Source organism: Cibotium barometz, chromosome 30 (genome assembly GCF_041138505.1).
Source record: "Cibotium barometz isolate CiBa-2024 chromosome 30, ASM4113850v1, whole genome shotgun sequence".
Classification (NCBI taxonomy): Eukaryota; Viridiplantae; Streptophyta; class Polypodiopsida; order Cyatheales; family Cibotiaceae; genus Cibotium; species Cibotium barometz.
This window is the reverse complement of record NC_141075.1, coordinates 25,601,628-25,624,646: the sequence shown is the minus strand read 5'-3', so window position 1 is coordinate 25,624,646 and position 23,019 is coordinate 25,601,628. Positions and strand designations below refer to the sequence as shown.

Below are 23,019 nucleotides of genomic sequence, written 5' to 3'. Positions count from 1 at the left end.
AGGAGTGGATTGATGTCTTCGATCCTTTGAAAAGCCTTCCTTTTTGCAGTTTCACTGTCTGGAATGCCAGGCTTATCCTCACTCGATAGATGCATAGGATCGCTACTCTCAAGCCTTATTGGGAGAGCTATGATATTTCTCCAGTGATACAGCGCAGATATTGGCATAGACTTTGGCACTCATACAGAAGGAGTTAGATCTCTCATTTCTTTTGGTTATTCTTACATGGTGGTCTCCCCATCAATTAGTGGAGATCGGTTTTCGGTGTAGCACCTTCCTGTCCTAGGTGTGCGGCAGATTCTGAGACTGTACAACATTGTTTATGGGGATGCAGCACTGCACAACAGATTTGGGGTTTTGTAGCCCAACTTGTGGGCAAATTGAGTGGCCAAGCCATGCATGTGACTTGGGGGGCAGTTGAATGGCTCTCCCAGTCCGGTCCGCAGCTTTTTTATGAGGGCAGTGGTATAGATTCTGCTAATTGCATTCGTAGAGGTATTGCCCAGCATGGTTTATTGCAGGATGTTCCTCACTCTGATTATACACCCCCCACACCAGTTGGAAGATTGTTGCCAGTATTACAGCATGGTAGATCTGGAGAGCTAGATGCACGGAAGCTATTCAGGGTGTCGATATTTTTGGGTCTTAGTGCATTAGTACTATATGGGGTGATATCATCCATACTCTTATGGCTACTTGGGCTCGCATTCAAGGGCCCTCTCGTACTGCGCAGGCGAAGCGCGTGATATTTATGCGGGAGTGGGACCATGGCATCTTCTTTTCCTCTAGTACCACAGGTCTTACATGGCATCATGATGCTCCTCAGTGGTTGAAATCACCTTACATATTGGGGTGATTCTATTCTTTTCCGGCTTATAGCTGTGATTGTTGTATGTTTTTTCATACTTAATAGAAGTCTCTTTATGGGAAAAAAAAAACAATTTCCGACTCAGCTCATACTCCCCTCATCGACCCATTTCATACTCGCCCATCCTCCTACGCGCCCCCCGGTCCACATTCTGCGACGTTCTGAGGAATACAGGGTGCACACTTCCCCACTGCCCAATGCACATGTTCCTACTCGCCTCCATCAATACTCTCCTACTCGTCCCCCACTCGTCCCCCTCCCCTCTTCCCTCTTCATGCTCGCTCCCCTCCCGATCTTTGTACTCACCCCCTAACTTTCACATCACTTTCATGCTCAAACTGAAAAGATGCAGGGGGGAAGAGAGCTTGAGCTCTTGCAAGCACACACACACTCACAAAACCCTAAAAGAGAACACACAACATGAGAGGCTGAAAATCTTCTTCTTCTTCTTCACACAACACTCAACACACCATATACAAAGATAAGAGTACACACCATATGAAAAGGTACTCAACCAAATACATACTAGGGTTCTCTAGTGTGTGAACCCAACTAAATGAGCTGGCGCTATAACTATGCCAGTCTCTAGAATGGCTGTCACACAGCCTGTCATCCCATGATCTCACCAACCATGCTAGTGGTGTAAGTGTGGGGCCTATCCTCCAGGCGGGTCATCAGTGTCCACCGCCTCACTAGATGAGCTCGATATCTCAACACTCAACTCCATCTCATGTACACCAAGCGAAGCCCTGAATCTGCGAAGCTTCAGTAGATGAGCTCGATATCTGAACACTCCCCCTCGAACTCAACTCCATCTCATGTACACCAAGCGAAGCCCTGAATCTGCGAAGCTTCTCTGTACCCAATGCTTTGGTGAAGATGTCAGCGACCTGATCCTTTATGCTGACATAAACAAGGTCAACGTCTCCTGCCAATACCTTCTCTCTGACAAAATGATAGTGGACCTCTATATGCTTCGTGGGAGCATGAAAAACTGGGTTCCTGGCCAACTGTATATTGCTAATGTTGTCACAAAAAATGACAACTTGTCTATCCACTGATAGACCCAAATCTGCAAGTAGCTTTCTCAACCAACCTACCTCACATGCTGCCATAGCAGCACCTGTGTACTCGGCCTTTGTACTTGATAGAGCAACCGTAGGCTGCTTCTTGCTACTCCAAGTTACAGCAGCATTCCCCAAAGAAAACATGAAGCCACTAGTAAATCTTCTATCTGAGATACTACCAGCCCAATCAACATCTGTGTACCCATGTATACATATCTCTGTCCCAGTTTCATAAAATAGTCCACAATGCAAAGTAGATCTCACATACCTGAGTATGCGTCTCAATGCATCCACATGCGGCTTTCGAGGAACCTACATAAACTGACTCACCAACCCAACAGCATAGCTCAAATTTGGCCTGGTGATTGTCATGTAGATCAAGCTTCCTACTATGCGCCTATACATAGTAAGATCCTCCAAAATCTCTCCTCAATCTGCACTCAACTTGCCATTCTGATCCAATGGCACTGAGATAGGCTTACAGCCTGTCATACCATACTTAGACAACATGTCCAAGCCATACTGTCTCTGGAGTAATGCAATACCATGTGGTGACCTAATCACCTCAATGCCCAAGAAATATCTGAGCTCCCCCAGATCCTTTATCTCAAACTTCTGTCTAAGCAAGATCTTTACATCAAAGATCTCTGCATCATGGTCCCCCGTAATGATCAGGTCATCTACATAGATGACAACAAGCATAACCCCTCTATCATTGTGTCTCACATACAACGAGAAATCTTCATTGGCTACATGAAAGCCAATAGTGACAAGATATTCAAAAATCTTGTCAGACCATGCTCTTGGTGCTTGTTTTAAGCCATACAAGGTTGCAAACATGCTCGGGGTGACTCACATCCTCATAGCTTGGTGATTGCAACATATACACCTCGTCTTGCAAATACCCATGCAAGAATGCATTCTTTACATCCATCTGATGTAAAGACCATTGCTTTGACGCAGCCACTGCTATCACAACTCTCACTGTTGCCATCTTGGCAACTGGGCTGAAAGTTTCCTCATAATCAATGCCATATGTCTGCGCATATCCTTTGGCTACCAATCTAGCCTTGTACATGCTTCTGCTTCCATCACTGTTATGTTTTACTTTGTACACCCACTTGCATCCAATGGCTTTCTTGCCTTCAGGCAATTGCACTAAATCCCAAGTCTCATTTCCATATAGTGCATCGATCTCCTCATCCATAGCTTTCTCCCAACACACATTTCCAACAGCCTCATCAATGCATGTGGGCTCTACAACCTGCACAACTTTTGCCATGTATGCATAGTGATGTGCAACATAACCATCATAGGTAAACCTCTGCACAGGATTCTTCACTCTCCCAGATCTTCGCAGCTTTGCATTCATGGCTTCGTGTTCTCATAGCTGGTATCCCAAGATCCTCATCAAGGCTCATCTCTGAGCCATTAGACTCTCCATCAACATGAGATTGCCTTGCAGAAATGTCAGGCATACTAAGGGGCTCAATCACTTTCTCTTTGCTTTTATGTGATGTACTAATCACATTTGCAGGACTGGTATAATGACGCAGCCTACCACTCCATGGTCTATCAGCTGAACCACTAGATGAGGACTCTCTTGGTCCACTCAAAGAGTGTGATTGCTGACTTGCATTCTGTGCAACCACATTTCCACTCACATCAGTCCCAACAGCTTCTTTTTTTTCAGCAGCATTATCTCATCAAAAACAACATTCTTGCTTACCCTCAACTCACGTGTAGCAGGGTTATAACACCTGTATCCCTTTTGCTCAAGGGAATATCCAATAAACACACATTTTTCAGCTTTTGGATCCAGCTTAGTGCTCAACTCATCTGGCACATGCACATATGCAATGCATCCAAAGACTTTCAGATGAGACAAATCAGGTTTTCTGCCAGCAAACCTCTCCTCTGGAGTTACATCATGTATGGTTGCAGTTGGAGTCCTGTTCATGATGTAAACTGCTCTAAAAACAGCCTTAGCCCAATAGCTATGCGGCATATTCTTCTCTTCCATCAATGCTCGCGCAATCTCAGCAATGTGCCTGTTTTTTCGCTTAGCAACTCCATTTTGCTGCGGAGTGTATCTGCATGTAAACTGTCTCCGAATACCATTCTTCTTCAAAAATTCAGAGAACTCATTGGAGAAGTACTCTCCCCCTCCATCTGACCTTAGGCACTTTACATATTTCCCTGTTTACTTTTCAACCATAACTGTGAAATTTTGAAAATGAGGGAACACCTCACCCTTCTCCTTCATGAAGTATACCTTGTGTGGTCATCAATAAATGTCACATAATACCTGCAGCCTCCCATAGACATGGTCTTCGTAGGACCCCATACATCTGAATGCACAACATCTAGTGCATTTCTGCTCACATTTCTGTCACGTGAAATACATACTTTGTTTGCTTTCCAAATTGGCATGCTTCACATATTTTCTGCATACCTTCAACTTTAAACTTTGGCAGCCCTGTCACAATTCCTTTAGTCTGCGTAGACTTCATTCTTTGCACATTCACATGTCCAATTCTTTTATGCCAAATGTCTGCGTCTGCAACAATTCCTGAACCATTTGCAAACATCGCAGCACTCACTTCAGGCATGTTTACATTCAATGTAAACATTCTGCCCACTCTGTTGCCTTTTGCAACCAACCTGCACTTGTCTTTAAAGTCTTCAACATAACAACCATCAGGGTTAAACCGAACCTGCAAACCCTGCTCAATTATCTGGCCAACTGAAACCAGATTCTTTGTTATGTTCAGAACATGAAGTACATGTGCAAGGTACTTCACTTTGCTATCTTGCATAGACAATGGCACATCTCTAACATGGGCAATTGGATGAGCAGTGTCATCCCCTGTTTTCACAAAACCTGGTCTTTCAAGGTTTTTCATCTCCTTGAACCACTCCCCATGACTTGTCATGTGGTTCGAAGCACCTGAACCAACGTACCATACATCATCTTTATGTGCTGCTTCAACATTTTCAGACATGGCATTAACGACATGCTGCATAACAAACAACCTTTCATTATCCTCATTGTTTCTGCTCGAGGATGCATAGTTGTTTTGCTACAATTTTCCATTTTGCATGTCAGCCTGCTTCTTATAACAATCTGCCTATACATGTCCAGGCTTACTACAATAAAAGCATCCATGTCTATCGTTATATTGCCTTTGCCAGTTTCCACGACCTCTTTGACTCGCCCTGCCTCTGAATTGACCTCCTCCACCTGCGTGTTGTTGTTGTTGTGAATTTTGGGACTGTTGTTGTTGCTGCTGCTGGCCATAATTCTGATTACCTGTTCGGCCACCTCCTTGGCCGTGTCCACGGCCTCCTCTACCTCGTTCTCTTCCTGAACTTGTGTAGAAGGCCTGTTGCTCTGAACTGTTTTTGTTTTGTGAAGACTGTTGATCTTCACCCAAGCTCTTCTCTTCTATAATCAACATAGACACCAAATCTGTGAAATTGGGAATGTTTTCCCGAGTCTAAATAGACATCTTGAACGCCTTGTATTGTGGCCCGAGACCACGTAGACAGACTTCCACCTTATCATCATCATCTACTGAAACGCCAATAGATGCAAGGGATTCCACAGTACCCTTGATCTTCAATGCATAGTCATTCACAGACATACTCTTTTTCTCCACAGTATGAAGTTCATTCTGCAACTGTATCTTTCGTGCCTTGGTATTCGTTTCATAGAGTTTTATCAAGGTGTCCCACGCCTCCTTTGGAGACTTGGCATCTTGTATGTGTCCAATCATGGTGTCCTGTATATTGATAGAGAGCCAATACATAACTTTTCTGGCTCCTTGGTTTCAATCCTTGAACTCTTTCACATTTGCAGCAGTCGGATTGATCTGCGGTATCTCCGGTGCCTCTTCATGCTCACCTTCTATATAGTCCCAATAACCCTTTCCCATCAGGAAACTCGTCAACCTGAACCTCCAAGCATGGAAGTTGTTCTTATCAAGCTTTTCAGCAACAATCTGGTTTATGCCATCATTTGACATCTTCCTAGACACACAAATTTACCAGAAACAGCACTCTGGTTTGTCTTGCACAAAGTGCTGTATTTTCAGCAACGGTACTGTACTACACTCAAATGTCACAACCAGTGATTTCAATGTGCATACATACACCCAATGGCAACTGTTGACCTCCTTGCAGCACACACAATGTCTCCACAACCAGTCTGTCTTCCTGCAGTTCTTAAAACAGAGTTCTGCAGAGAATGGATGACTTACGTGCAGTGCTCGAAATCGCCTCCTTTTTGAAAAACGGAGGTCCTAACGCGCCCGAAACGCGTTTTCGGCCCGAAAAGTTCTGTCTGATAGTTGCCCTATAGCTTTACTCCCGCGAAGAAAGCTTCTCAATCAGAGATCGTTTGCCGGTGCCTCCCGTAGAGCTCCCGACAAGGGTGTAGTCGCCAACACAAATAGGGAAGAGTAAATGAAGCTCTTACCCTCGTACCGCTTCCTGTGCTTCTCTTGCTTGCAGCTCAGCCCTTAGCATGAACCAGGCTCTGATACCATGAAAAGATGCAGGGGGGAAGAGAGCTTGAGCTCTTGTAAGCACACACACACTCACAAAACCCTAAAAGAAAACACACAAGGTGAGAGGCTGAAAATCTTCTTCTTCTTCACACAACACTCAACACACCATATACAAAGATAAGAGTACACACCATATGAAAAGGTACTCAACCAAACACATACTAGGGTTCTCTATAGAGTGAACCCAACTAAATGAGCTGGCGCTATAACTATGCCAGTCTCTAGAATGACTGTCACACAGCGTGTCATCCCACTGGCCGCATATCACCCATGATCTCACCAATCATGCCAGTCGTATAAGTGTGGGGCCTATCCCCCAAGCGGGTCATCAGTGTCCACTGCCTCACTAGATGAGCTCGCTATCTCAACATGAACCCCCCTCCAAACCTCATACTCGACTCCCTCACACATCTCCTACTCGCCTTGTGTCATACTCGCCCCCCTCCAACCACATCCACATGTGGTCTTATACTCAACTCCTTCTCGCCTCCCCACTCTTACGTACTCACCTTCCCCATGCCATTTCATAGTTGCCTCCCCTCCTTCATGCGTGCCTATCAATACCTTCTCTCATGCTCGCCCCCACTTAGCATGTCTTTCATACTCACCAGGTGCCCATGTCATGCTTGCCAATGTCATCCCTCTCACGCTCAACCCCTATGCCCAATTTCAAACGTGCGTCCCCCATGGCATTTCTCATACTCGCCTTCCCCTCTTCACGCTGCCCTCCCTGTAGCAACGGCCACCATAGCCCAGCAATAGACTAACACGTGGTGACATCATAAAAGCGGCCAGCTCAAGTGCCCTCGACCTATTCAGCTTTGGCCACAATCTCATATTCACCCCCATCCAAACACATTCACGTCCGCCCCTCAAATTTACTTCCTGCGTTGCCCAATTTCAAGCTCGCCTCCGTCCAACTTTTATCATCACTAGTACCAATTGTTCTACTTGTCCTCCACATCTTCTTCCTCTTCTTCCTCCACCATCATCACACCCCGCGACCGGCTCTCCTTTCCTCCACTTGATCACCTCCTCTCCCCTTGATCGCCCCAGACAACATCTCCTTCCAGCTCTCCTCAACCCCTCTTGATCGCCCCATACTCATTAGCCCCATGCTTGATTTTTTGGAGAGTGGTATACCATCTACTCGGAGCTGATGCTGCGCTCATGTTTCTCTGTTCTTAGTATTCCATGATGAGTTTCCATGGACAGTTTTGTATCACCCCATTGAGATAGCTATGTTTATGTTTTCTTTTTGTTTTATTTTCCATTCCATGATGAGATATGGACATCATAGGCCCATTCGGTCTTTAGTAGACGCTTAATATATCTTTGTTTCTTTCTTTTCTTCCCGTCATAACCCACCTTGCCCAGAGCCCTACACACAATGCCCTCCCCTTCCTGCCACGCCTCTGCACAATCCCGTCACCAGCAACCTAATTACCCAAAAAAATAAAAGAAAAAAAATAAAAATCGCCTTCCACTACGAGGTCTCTTGCTTTTTTGGCTTTTATTATTTTTTCTTTTTTTCTTCTACTACACCACCTCATGCCCTCTGCTTTTCATTCCTCTACATCTGTTCTTCCTCCCACCTCTGTCGCAATCCACTCATGGCAGACGGCTTACTCAGCACTCATGTGCCATACAAGCACTCCATCTTTAGATTTTTATGACCTATAGATCATTCTGCATCTATATAGGCGGCCTCAACCACCCAAGTGCATCCTTCTGCCATTGTGCATGCAACGCTACCCCCTTAGGCGCAAGCTCCACTACGCAACCGTCGCCTTTTGCATCAGCTACTACAGCAACAATGGCGCTATACAGGTAGATTTTCCGTCCACTCCTTCAAATTCGTCTCCATCATCATCATCCTCTAATAATGATCCTCAGTATTTCCCCTCTAAGGATGATGCTATCATCCCCATCTCTGCCTCACCTCCTCGCCCACCTTCTCGTCACCATTCCACCCACACCCCACCAGCTTCAACCCCTTTCTCTATACACTATTTTCACCTGTCTCTTGCCTCCCCCTCCCGCACCACTCCCTTCACCATTAACTTCATTGACCCATTCCCCTTCCACGTTCCTCGGCTCATCACTTTATTCACTCCAACCCAACTCACCACGTGTTCCGGCTTTGATTGACATGGAGCTTTCCTCATCAACTGCCCCATGATGCCCAACGGGCTGTGCCTCACTTCCGCTTACCTTGCCCCCTAATTAGCCCCTCAGAGAGTTCGGTCCTCCATCATCCCGACACTCGCATTACTGGTCTTGCACTAGCCCAGCTCTCTGCCACCACCATTGCTTTGCTAGCTCCCACACTTTTCCTACCTAGCCCCGGTTCCATCCATCTCTATATTTTCTTCCATTACTATCTCCTACTTTGAGAGATTCCCACATCTCCACTACCCTTCGTCTCTATCCATTACACACAGGCATTCCACTACTTTTGGACAAGCCGCCCATTTCCTTTCCTTTATGAATCTATCCGCCTTAGTTGCCGCCGATTTCGGACTCAGCTTAATAAGCCTAAAATTGCCTCCTCCACTTGGCCTTCGACACGCTTCCTCACCTATCTTCTGCATAAGCCTCCTATTCCACTTACCTCCCCGCCAACCTCGGCAGTCCACCTTGGTGGCATCCCGCATCCAACCTTGGGTGCAAAGGGAGCTTCTAGCCTCATCCCGTCAACGCAATGCCCCTCCTCCTACCCCTACCATCTTGCATCAGCGACGTGGTGTCATCTGGCTGCACCTCATCATCGACAACAACAGTATTCCACCTCTCCACCGCGCCCCCTTCATCGGCAACAATAGGTTCTGTCGTTGGTAAGAAGCATACCCGTCATACCCAAAGCCCAATATTATTGTTAAGATATCAACCATCTCGATCCATTGTCTTATATTCATGCCATATTCACCCTAGCTAATGAGTAACACATGCTCACACTATACCAGTTGTCCACCATCACACAATGTTAGCAGCTCACAACTACTAACACACCAACAGCAATTATGAGTACTAACTCGTACTCAAGTCCAGCTTCTCTAAGCCATGGGCATCCCCAATGACCCCATAGGGTGATCAAACACACCAGATCAGTGCCTCTTTCCCAAACAACTGTCATCCAGTTTGTGGCTGAGAAAACCCTTCCCGGTAATCCTCACACCATATCACCACCATCATGTCCCAGCCATTCTGACTTACGAGCACAAAGCCCGTCAATCTCACCAACCTACACAAGGTTGTCCATTCAAACACATTCATATTAGCAACACATGCTAAAGTTACACGATAGCACACAAGCATTAAATCTAGCACTTAGTTCCAGCCATCCCTAATTTCATATGTCCTACACATGGAATATTTGAAATCACCCAAGTGCCATGCTTCGAACATAGTGGTAATTAGGCGTCCCCAACAATTAACCACAGAAGGATGGACGGACAAACCGTGACATCCCTCCTACCCACCACCAGGATAGCAATCCCTCCTACCCCACCTCCCCAACCACCCATAGCAACCTCCCCAGTTCTCCACCTCCATCGAGGGCTAGTGGGACGTGCTCAAGATCCCCTCTCGACCCTCCTACTACCACGGTGAGCATCGCCATCCTTGCAATTATCCCCTACCATCGTATCTGGAGGGCCTTTCTTGCCTACACCTAGTCTGGGTTGTCTACACGAGGTGACCTTCTGTGTAGATCGAGAGGAGGGTATCGAGCCCATCGAGCTTCTCGACTCTCCATTTTCCTACAGCGCTCTAGACATCTTTGTGGGTGATCTCCCTTGCTTGCGTTTCCCCGACTTTCCAAAGTAGCTATCATTGCCTCATCCTCATCGAGCTTGTCGCATAGTTCGGGGTCTGGACAAGCTAAGACACCACCAAGTGCTAGACTACTGGCATTAATAACCACCTCAAATTACTTGGTGAAATCAATTCTACGGTCTCTGTGTTTCCTAGGATAAAATTGCGAAGCCTTGATGCAAGGCTTTGCTGAGAATAAGTTGGAGAGATAGGAGCATGTTCGTGGATAGATGGTATGTCCATACACTGTGGTTTGGGCTCTCTTGCCTCAAGGTTTGGAGTCCCTTGTCCACTACTGGGGAGGTCCTCACTCTCACTAGTACTATCAAAGACGAGCACTGTTTGAATCCATGCGGTATTTACCAATGGGTCTGATCCGATTTGCGAAGGGGCGTCTAGAGAGCTCACTTCATCGAAGAGAGGGTTATTTCTCACCAACCTACCCGAGCGTAGGTGCATGGGAATATAGAAGAGTACTGTGCAAAACCCTCTGATCAAAGAAGATTTTTTTAAATAAAAGGAACGACTGTACGCTTATGAGAGAATGGCCGTACGCTCCTCAGTGAGAGAGCGCGGCGTGCGCTTCGAAGAAATCAAGATGGAGTGGGCATATGCGTCCAGTGAGGAAGAGAACGGATGTTCAAAATGAGATTGCAAATTGGAACAGGCGTTTTATTCGGGCGGGAATGAACATACGTTCAGAATGAAGCTTATTGGAACTCTCCACGTCTACTCCACCTACCTCACCGACTACATCTTTGAGCTCTTACATGATTGCCGTCGCCAAAGGGAACACACTCGTTAGATTGAGGACACCATTCGAGGTCTTCAAACTTAGGTGTCCACTTTGGAGCAGCGCCTACAGGGAGCCGAATCCAAGCTCACTCACCTCCATTCCTCATCCTCCCACAACAGAGAGGAGGTGATCAAGTTACGTGACCAGGTGACATAACAGACCAGGGAACTTGTTTCTTTATGGGCCCAAGCGGCAGACCTAGATGCCCTTCGACAGTCCCTCTACCCTCTCTAGTTACTTCTCTCTGGTCCTCAAAATTCTTCATCCATTGGGGTACCTAGTACTACATTGGGCAACACTCACGTCTCAAAGTTTTCCGCCATTATGAGGAGTATCTTTAGTTTTTATGATAGCATTGTATATACCATCTTTTCGTGATGTCAATATTTTAATTTTGTACCCATGTTTCATGATGTATCCAATGCATAGTACATATTTTCATATGTAACAATCTGCAACTGCATAATGTTTCTCATCTTCCTCATTGAGGACGGTGAGCACTCTAGTGGTGGTGGGCAACCTGTAGCCACCAAGGGTGCCCACACTGTATTGGACCAGACCATCTTTGGGCATCACACCGTCACACCATAACACCGCCACATCGTAACACCGTAACACCACCACAGTGAACCAACCCTAAAGGAACCATCGCACGTTATTTGGTGGACTGTCCAAAAGCCCACCAACGGATACATGAGAGGTGCACACACCGACATTGAAGGCACCACATTGACACTCCAATGGGCATCTTCCAGAGATAGGAGATTCCACCAGAGGCCGTCACTCCGATGTCATCTACCAAAGATAGGAGATGCCACAGATTCCGCTGACTCTACCACGTCTTGCAGGAATGCTTAAATGGTCCTTCAACTCATCGTCCTTCATGCTTCATCCTTCATACTACATCCTATCCTGAACCTTGGGTGTTGTAGTCACATGTCAATTAGAGCTTGTGTGTCGTCCTACTCATTGTGACCAGTGCTAGGTGTGCACGCTACAGTGAAGGGCATGTAACAATGTCTTGGAGTAGTACAAGTGTTGTCCAGTATTCTTGTCATTCTTGCCAATCTTGTCACTTATGTTTTGTTCAATCCTATTCTGTTTATTCATACATGTGCTGTGTTGTGAGCATCGAGGACTCCAGACATACCATCCAGAAACACCACCTTAGTGTGCCGGCAACCAACCCTGCTCCAAGCGTCACGGTCCCTTCCTCACTAACAGTAGTGGTGAGCCCACTTGGCACTATAGACCACTGGTGTGGTTGTTTCCCCCTCCCCCCATTGTATGAGATAGCCTTTCTCCTCCTGGAGCGGCCAGCCGGAGGAGAAGAGCATCCTCCCCCCTTTTTTGTTTCTGGACTCTCCTCCCCATGTGGAGCCGAGTTTATACTTGGCCATTACTGCCATTTTTCGTGGTAACTAATAGAAGGATCGCTTTCCCAGGGGGAAAACAAAAGTTGTGTTCTAGTTACTAGTTTTGGGGCTCGTCTCATGGTGTTGTGAGCAAAGTTTTTGTTGGTTTCTGAACACATGTAAGAGTGTTCAGTATAGAGCTCGAACGTCACAGATTTAATATATTTTGTATGGCTCAACGAGGCCCTTCAATGGAAGTTTCTTTGTGCACATGAAAATAAAGTGCAAGTGCAATGGATATCTATGTGTGAGTTATGGGAATTGGCAAGCATGTATGAAGGGGTTTAAGATGAATGCATATCCTTAAATTATGGCTTGAATGTGATTATGTGGAACATGGACTCAATACTTGGATGCATGTGTTTATGGTCATGGATGGTGCATAAGGACCTTAGTGAAGGTGACACAGTCATGGGTGTTATTTGAAGGGTTGTGAGAATTGGTTATTGTGAAGAAAAGGGAGGACACTAGCAAGCCCTTGTGTCCACCAGCTACTCTGATCCGGACAGCTGATTGAAGGTCAATTCCATTTTCCAATTAGGCCCTCACAGTGGTGGAAGCTGATGAGTTGGTTCTCAGAATAGTAATAGCCACTGATAAATTGCCCGACTCCCCATTGAGGACCATCCTGAGGCAGAAGGGAAAGACGGTGGCCCCAGGTTAATGCTCAGTGGACCAGGAGTGATGCAGGACCACACAAACACAAAGAGGGGCTACCATCTGGATGAAGTTCCTTGTCACAACTGGGAGGCACTTGAAGAATTTGTATTCCACCAGTTGCCCCATGAGTTTAAAGGATTGCTGAATCAGTGAATGCCTAGGCAGGAATCTTGACTGATTGCTTTGAGCATTTTCATGGTAGATCTAGCATCCAAAGTGGTTGTTGTAAATGAGGCCATAGCTTATTGCATAGCTCTTTGCTGGTGCTTTTGATCAAGGTATTTAGAGGAAGGTGTTGCTATGACAACCAAGTGTGATTTTCCTTCTTCTAGTTGGAATCCCACTTGATGGGTCTTTACAAATGCAGACGTCAGGACGCTCTCCGCTTGTGTTCTAGTGCTCTATTGTGAAAGCATGGCTCATTGCACAAAACAAGGTCCGGTTCCAAGGCTGTTTCTTTTCTGCACATGAGACGATAGACATGCAATCCATCCTATGGAATGATTATGCATGGAGAAGGGCCATCCTTTGGGCTAGTGAATATATGAAGTGGCCCAGACAGCCTGCTCCCAGACAAACCCTTTTTGGCACATAAGATGGGATAAGCATGCAGCCTATCATGTACAAAAACTTCATACGAGATGATGAGCAGCAGCCTTCGGAGGCTGGTGGATTCATGGAGTGATCTGGATGGAAGTGAGGCCAGCAAGTCAGTTGGTGAATTTCTCTACAGTATGATCCTGGTAAGTGAGGAAAAAATGACATGTAGAGACCTTTTCAGATCATTCCATTCTTTAACTATGAGGTTGGGAGTGGTTGGCATCCATGTTGTGCAAAATTTTTGAACTGTTAGTACAGTACGAATTTTGAATCCTTCAGGATGGGGTTTGAACGAGTTTCTGAAAATCAGTGGCCTTTTTGGGACTTCTCTTTTCATCAAACATCAGAAAAGGGTGAGGTACCTATTATGTGGGAAACAGAATGTTAACTTTGATTTAAAAAATGGTGAGGTAGTTTCGTATGTCTTTATTAATTAAAAAAGGCATGTTTCTCTAGGAATCTTAAAAAGAAGACCAGGTAGCTCTTTTTTAAGACTTGCCCATCGAAAATTTCAAATTGTAACTATTAAATGATATTCCAAATTACAAAAAATTGTAAAGTAGACTAATGATTATGATGATGAATGGGATTTTAGGGGAACTCATCACACCCTGAAGGTTTAGAGGAGATAATCAAGGCAGGAGCCATTGGCCTAAAGCTTCATGAAGATTGGGGCACCACACCTGCTGCCATCATAAACTGCCTAGATGTTGCAGACAAGTATGATGTACAGGTATCAATCTAGTAACCATATTTGTTTTTTTGTTTTTTTGTTTTCTGTTGTTTTTCAAGAAAGAGGCTTCTATTAAGTATGAATGAAACATTACAAAATCAAGAAAGAGACTTCTATTAAATACGAATGAAACATTACAAAATCACAGCTATAATCTGGAAAATGAAAATAAATCCTCATTCCAGAGTGTATGGTGATCTCAACCAATCTGGGGCATTATGATGCCAAGAGAGTAGTGTGGGAGTTGAAGAGAAGGAAACACCATGATCCCACTCTCATAAACATAGCACACTTTGCTTGTGCAGATCCAGATGGCCCCTTTCGAGTCTATGTGGCCATAATAGTGAGCAGTATCCCTCCATATGGAGTAGATGCACTAATCCAGATCCTATGTCCTGCTCTGCACCCCCATAAGCAATGATATACTCTCTCTGAAGCTGCTGTGCATCAGGCTGGATTAGCACCAAAGATAGCTCTCCGCTGGTTAATAGGAAGCCCACCATGTACAGGCTACCCCCATGCTTGATATCCTTGATGGCCCCCTCCTACCGGGGGGGTTAGTTCCATAGGCTATATGATGATGATGATTCCGTTTTGTATTATATAGCTCGGATTTGACAGTCCCAGCTCATAGCTCTAGTCTTTGTTTTCTTTTGTACCATCATGAGATTACATGGACACTATTGTATAACTTTTGATCTGAAAGACACGTTGTGCCTTTTGAAGAAATTTTATATAACTTTGTCAGGTTTGAGAGTTGTCCGCATGCCAAAAGTCGATGCCAATACCACTGAAAGAGAGCTCGAAGAATGCTGGATGCGCCTCTATGCTTGGTTCAGCTCTGTTTTCATGAAAGCTGGAAATTTGCAGAGAGGTTTTGGAGGCCTAAATGAGCTCTGATTTTGATGATCTTCAGCTTGGGAGACTCGAGGTGATGAGAAACGCAAAGCTCTGCAATGGTAGCACTGCCGGATGAGCTGGGTGGCAGCTGCGGAATTGGGTGGCACTGCCGGTGGTGATTTTGGGGATGTGCAGCATCGGACAATTGAGGCTACAATCGTCTAATGGGAATGTAGAATTGGCCGTGTATGTGTGTGGTTTGATGGAGCAATCCCAAAAACAGGTAAAAATCTTCTTCCAAAATTTGAGCACTGCCAAAAGTGCTGCGTGGGCTGAAAGTCAGCCCCAGGCTGCATCAAGAATAGAGTTTTCGAATGGAAACTGTTGCTAGGGCCTATAAGAAGGCTAGTAAGCTTCCTTTGAAGCCTGGGAAGGCGACAAAATAGGCTAAAAATGCAAAAACGGGCTGCAGCCTGAATCGTACCTGTGAGCAGCAAAAGAGCTGAAAATCGAGAAAGAGAAGTCCTTGGTGATGAAAACTTGCTCTGATAGCAAATGTTGGAATGAAATGAAATGAAATGATATATTAACGTCTTCAAAAGGCCAAAATGACCTATGAGACCAAAAAGGTTACAACAATTGGTGGATCTGATACAATGTCTGTGTAAGAAAAGCTAAAAACAGCTAACTGAAACTGAAATAACTATGAGGAAAAGTACGGTACTAGGAGCTCCTAATGGATAACATCTGGGAGGAAAACTCCAGCAACAAAGGTAAGCATCATACACATCACTATCCAAAGAAGTCTCTCATCGGTCGATGGCGGATATCCTCAATGTCCTCCATGGTGAGTACTCTGACTGGACGTCTCCCATGCCGTGCTAGTATGGTCCTGATCCTCTGTTGTAGTCTCCGCCGGTGTCGAGATGGGCCTCTCATCTTGGGGCGCCTGGACCGCCCCAGCTCTATAGCCCGATCAATCAGTGTACCTCTAGTGCGGCTATACTCTGGGGCTAGCTACAATGGCTGCTGGCCTGACTGCTCAATCTCTGGTCGAAAGAAGTCTGTAATCTGCCTCTGTAGGTGTCTCTCCCTCTCTGATCCCCTCCCTCTCAAGAGACCCTCTCTATGTCTACGAAGCTCTAGCAAGTATAATCCGAGGCATCTCTAATCCTGGTATCTCATGACTCTAGAAAGTGGTCCAAAACCCTCTCTAAACAGGCAGTGAAAACGGCCTCGTATCTCATAATATACTGGACAGTGACATATGTAATGTAACTCTGTCTCTGGCTCCATCTGGCATAGCTGACAAATCCTGGCCTCAACTGGTACTCCTCTGAATCTGCCAGTCTCAATCTCTAGCTGGTGTGAGGATGTGCGCATCTGACCAATAGCACACCGTACCCCATGAGAAAGATGAGTATCCATGTAGCTGGGTCTAATCACAAACCCATCCTGCGTGAGCTGGAGAAGAAGATCTCTATAGAAAGCCATCTTCGTACCAAGCTCCTGTGTCGGCTGTATCCCTGTCCTCCTAGTGTCGAGATGAATCAAGTCCTGCCTGATAAGTCTGGTAATCTCTGCCCGTGTGAGAGAGAGGGAGGGTGCATCCAGGGAGTACTGAAATGGAGGTAGCCTTTCCATACTAAAGCCATGCAACTGGAACCAAGCTGTCATCTGTGCATACCAACATGATCCGTCTCCCTGTGATGCCAACTGTCGTGAAGACTCCAGGGCTAAGCGAGCATATCTGTCTCTAGGGAGATTCCAAGTGCTATGTATAAAGGAGACTGATCGAGTGAGTGCCTCTACTACCAATGGGGGGGCAGCCATCTCTGCACGGATAATATCATGTGGTATGGAGGCCTTGGCCCTAATCATCCGGGAAATCATAGAAACCAAGGGCCTCTCCATATGTCTCCATCCATCAGTGCTACCAGCTCGGCTGTGGTGATCTACTGAGGGTCCCCATATCTCCACTCCATACAGCATGGCTGAAGTGACCAAAGTGTCAAAGAGCCAGAGCTTTGTTCGAGGTTCCTGAAACTGAACCTGCGAACACATCCTCTCTAGTCTCCCCAATGCTGCATAAGCTCTGGTCAATCTGGTCTCCGCTGCTCTCCTCAAGGAAAATAGTGGGCCACTGAAAACCACACCAAGGTAAGTATATGCATTTGTATACTCCACTGTCTCCTGACCATATGTAAAGGTGGGTACTGACCTCCTAACCCACTGTGCTGTTGTGTTAAACACCATCACCTTGGTTTTACCAAGGTTAACAGACAATCCACTGTCCTGTGCAAAGGTGTGCAATGCATCCAAATGACGCTGCATCCCCTCTGGAGAATCTGAGATCAGCACAATATCATCAGCATACAATAACATCGGAATCCATGTCCCTGCTAGCTGTGCTCCTCTGTCACCCTCCCGCTCTACATAGTCTGAAACCTCATCCACGTACATCCCAAATAAGGTGGGAGAAAGGGGGCAGCCCTGTTTCACCCCAATAGTGGAGTGAACCACTGCATGCAGCCAAGCACAGGAACCTCCATACACGCAGAGAGAAGCAATTGTGAGAGTACAAGGAGAGGCACAAACTGCAATGTATTGGATAAGTGGGAAAGTATAATATAAGTGAACCTTATAAGTAAAATAAGGGCAAGTTCACATGCATAAGAGCTCGAGGGAAAAAACCCCTCTTATGGAGGGTAAAAAGTGCCCCGGCTAGTCCTACTGGTGTTCACCCATCACTACCCCTGCGTCTAGCAACCGAACACTTTCAAAAGTCATCTATGAGAAGAGTGTTGAGATATTTGATAGATCTGTGGTTGTCAAAGAGGGAAGGTATGTAGTTTGAACTTCCCCTGTTTATTTCCAAGAGTGGACATGTCTTAGGAGGGGAAGTCCCCAATTTTTCTTGTCAGTAGACTGAAAGAGATGCTCGGAGATGAGGATAGCATCGTGACTCCTCAGGAGCTTGTTGAGGTTGAGGACTTGTCTTATGTTCCACATCAACCGAAAACGGTGACTTGGAAATATGTTGATCCTTGAAATTAAGTGGAAAGATGGCACAAAGGAGGACTCGACTTGTGAGGCAGTTGCTAGTTTACAACACAGGTTTCCCAGTTTTCTTTCTTAGATAAATTTGTTTCCAAGAGTGAAAATGTACGAGGAGGGGAAGTATGTTACGTATCTAGTGCTATTCCTTGGGATTAGTGACCTAATTTGGCAAGGTTGGGGGAGCCCAACGACTAGGAGAAAGTTGTCTGATTCAGACGGCTAAGGTTATTGTTAATAAATCCATGTGCACAGACCATTTATATCAGGATGGTTATTTATAGTAGGAGTGGGCACTATATAAGCGAAACATGGGGGTTATTATTGTCATAACCTCACTATTAATCAGAGTTCGACCAAAACTCCGGATCCCAACTACGCGTGTGGAAAAACATAGATCGGCATGTTGAAGGCCTCTATACGGCAGACAGGCATGGATCTATGGGAGGTAGACCTTAGCCCGTGGCTTGTGTAACCAAACTGGGGTTGGGGGGGGGGGAGGGGGGGGACTAAGGTCTTTGACACACTTTTGCATGACCATCAATCTGAACTTAAACATTTAAACACTGGGGCCACAACCATTAAACAAATAATCACACATGCTGAAAAATAAAATCATATGGACAGGACACCACACTGGGACCAGAACGGCTAGTCCCCCTTTGACGGAATTCTCTATTCCATGGGAGAAATTGTACAACAAAGGATGTGGGTGCATAAGCACCCAGGATTTCCAAGTTTTACTCAGACATGTACAAGTGTCCAAACACTGCTTTCCACAAAAGCAACTTTGAGCCCACACAGGCCTCCATGAAGATAGCCGAATCCATTAGTAAAGGACTTTGCAAACAGTTCCACACTCTTCCCGATAGCAAGGCCACAGTGAGGAAGCCTTCAATCCATAAAAGCCCCTTGGTTTGCTGTCCCAAAACCCTAAAACCAGGGTTCAACTTCGTTGAAAGAGAGGCAGAAGAGAGAAAAAATACAGAAATCGCTCATGTGAAGTAGGCTGTCCACGCAATAAATCCATGACCAGGAGTCTTCCAAGTGTCAGTTGAAATTTTTCCTTCGCTTATATGATTAGGGTTTTCTGTTCACACAGTCCAAGGACTGAAAATCAGTCCCAAAGCAGAGATTCTAGACTTCAACCAGCTTCCAAACACTGCCATCAACCCATACATCTGCCTGCGCAACTCTGTAGAAACTTTGCAATCCTCAGAGAGATCTAAAAGCAAATCGGCCAGCCTTGTAAAGCTCAAAACAGCAGTCGACCAGCCCTAGAGAGAGAGAGAGAGGGAAGAACAACTAGACCAGCCCTGGGGAGGAAGAGAAACAAGGTGGCCAGCTTCCTTTTGCACCATATATGATAGGCGCTATCAAATAGATTCATATCTGTTCATGAAAGAGTCGACCAGCTCAAACTATCAGCCCAAAGCTCCAAAAAGCAACTCGACCAGCCTAAATATGTCTTACAAGTCACTTTTCGCTTTCTTCAGCATGTAGCACAAGTTTTATGCCTCTTTTAGGCCCACGACCAGCTTTTGCCCAATTTAGGGTGCGTTTATCTTGCTCATGAAGGTAGGCGCCCTCTTTTGTCCATAAATCCATCATGCAATATGTCTGCCCAAAGTTTGAAACCATAAGGTTATAAACCTAGGAATTTACGGTTGGGAGGTGAGCTAGCCTGTATCTCTCTTAGGGGATTTGTAGTAATCACTTTGTTTTGTATTTAGGAGATCCGTGGGGTTGTAACAAGCGGGTCGGAAGCAATGGTGTCGTCCGATCCTCTAAGCCTCCGGATGCCATCTCTCCGGTGGTGAGGCCTGTTCATCTTGAAGAAATCCCCTATGCCTCTGACACTGTCACCATTTGGCCACCCAGTTGGTCCACCCATGCTTTCTCATCATGTATGTACATTGGATTGGTGTCCATGGCAGTTGTATATGCCGGGGATTATGCCACTCATGTGATACCGTGGACTTGGCTTTCCATTGGGACTTGTGCCTCTGTGTACATGCCCGGAAATGCTTGGTGGATTGGTGTTCCATTGGGTCTGGTACCTCGTGTACTTGCTTGGAGCACGTCTATTTTGGTATAGTCTCACGAACGGGGATTGTCCATACCAATGCTGTATTGGATAGCATCTTTATGTGCTTGCTTCCAATTGAAATTGCATGTGCTGTTTTCATGCTTGCTTGACCAATGTGTAGTTCCGGGTAAGGTGATGCTCGCCCGTGAACTTTGCTTCTGAAACTGTCTGCTGACATGGTTATGTGGCATGTGACAGGTAGTAAGTATTGGTCATAAACCTAGCCTTAGGAGTTGGCACTAATTTATAAGTGAGTGTGTATACACTTCATTAAGTTTTGGGCGACCAAAACTCACTTATAAATTATGACCAGCCCAGTGTTCACACACACTAATGTCTTGAGGTGGACAAAACCCAATGTCCACCGCCCAAACCTTATCCCCTTTGTACAAAGGGAGTAACCAGCCATGTGTCCACTCAAGCTTGCTCCACAAAGCACCTGCCTACCACCTACACTGGACAACTCACCACCTCACTCCTCCTCCTCTCTCTAGAGATTGGCGCCTCCTTCATAAGGGCTGTTGGGCTGCATTTTCTGCACTTTTCTCCTTCCCAACTCCATTTCCAAGCCTGCTAAGGTGTTTTTCAAGCTTCGAAGAGTGTTTCCGGATGCTAATCACTCTCCTACACACTCCCAATGACTGAAATTCAGCAAAACAGCTCTCTTTATTGTTGTAATTTCTGGTCTTTTTGCTGAAAATCCTATTTCAGCCCTCCTTTCTCAAGTTGAGCCATAGGGGAAGTTTTCCCAAGGTTCCCTTCATCCTCTTGAAGACTTTTGTCGCGAAGAAATGCAACAAATCGAAGATCTCATCACTCCAAGGACTTCCATCGGAAAGACTTCCGCTGTCTCATCGACTCTACTTGCAATTGGTAATCTTTTATGCTTAAATATGGAAGCAAGTAGGGGGAGGGAGGAACCGAATTACAAGATCACATACCCTGTGTAGTGTTCTCTTGTCCTACGTGCTCTCTTGCAGATTGTTGCTACCATGTGTTGGTGGAACAATAGAGAGCAGATGGTAGGGAACATGGGCACTTGAGAGGGTAGCGTGGGTTGCAAGTCTACATCGACAACCACTTGTTTGCAATACTGTATTCATATGTATTGGTATGGAAATCTGGTCAGAAATGCCCATGACACTATGTACTTGATTCTCCCAAGATCGAAATACTTTATTTGAGGGAGGGGTCGGCTGTTCTGGCTCATTGTGTGTCTCTTGTCAATTCAGAAAATTACTTCTTGTATTTGAGTAAGTGTCCATCAAATCTTAGTGTATTTAAGTGTATTAATTAGTGTATTTAAGTGTATTAATTAGCATTGTGTTCAACCAAGTTACAGACACCAACCTAAGTCTAGAAGTACGCGCTAGCATGGAATCTGTACTCCACTCTTCTCTCCTCTAAGGAACTTATTTCAGTGCAAGATGTGGCCATTTGAGCCTCAATCCAAGGATTGTCTGGTGTGTGCTCTTGCAGGCACTGAAGGGAGGCTAAGCCCCGACCGGCGGTGGAGACTCCTCTCTTGCTCTCTAAACTGTGATAATCTGATCTTAGCTATCCGCTGGAGAATGGCGTTGATCTCACTAAGCCCAATATCCAGAGTTGCCGCTGTGCACTCGTGAAATACCGAACTCTGCCATAGCTCCTCAATTATGATGGCTTTTCGCTCTCCTTCTTCTCGACCTTTTGGGATGATTTCAAGCCACAAATCACTATGGCCTTCAAGATGATGTGGAACACATGGAATATGCATGCCTTCTTCATGGAGTGTCTTATACATCTCATCGTGAAAGGGGGGAGTAAGACCAACATAAGCCGATGGCCGTCGATTACATTGCTTGGGACTGCATAAAAATCCATACTAAGCCCGCCTCCCTTTCCCCTCCGCGTCTACTGCCTGCTCCGCCTCCTGTCAACGAGCCCCCCACCCACCCCCGCGCCTCTGGTCACTTTTCAGCCCCCTCCCCTTTCCCCCTCCCGTGAAGGTTGAGCTCTCACTTTCGTCAGGTTTTTTCGCTCTTTTCAGCGAGTTATGGCCTATTTTGGTCTTCACCCTCAGGAGAACTCCATGGCAGCCGCTTTGACATCCTCGACCGAGGCCGCCGTTGCTTGCATCGCTTTTTCCGAAGCGGATCTTCAGATTCTCGCACAACTGTTGTCTCATTAGAGGCCTCCACCTGGTTTGCAAATTGTTGGTAGCCGCCTTGCGTGCTGATAGCTCAGGGATATTTTATAGGCGAGCCTGCAAAGATCACGGATATTCACCCTATGGGGAATGGATACTACCAGGTGGAGTCATGCAGATGAGCCCCCTTGCATTGCGTACAGCGCAGGCCTTCTTTATGCGGTGGCAATACGGCTTCATTCCTGCATCTGATCTTTTGGCTATCATGTCGGGCTTCCTAGTGATAGTTTGTTTCCTAGGCCTCAGGAAGGAATACCTTTCTCTTCTCCCAGTGATTGGTGGTGTCATTGGGAGAGTGATGGAGTCCCCCCCCCCCCCA

The 23,019-nt window shown here is 45.9% G+C and overlaps 1 protein-coding gene across 1 annotated transcript in view; it reads left to right on the top strand.

Annotated features, from left to right (window-relative positions):
- Positions 1-23,019, top strand: part of URE (urease) — a 154,671-nt gene that overhangs the window by 110,722 nt on the left and 20,930 nt on the right. The window contains exon 12 of the mRNA XM_086824046.1: positions 14,389-14,526. Within this exon, the coding sequence (XP_086680172.1) occupies positions 14,389-14,526 (138 nt within the window). The remainder of the gene's footprint in view (positions 1-14,388; positions 14,527-23,019) is intronic.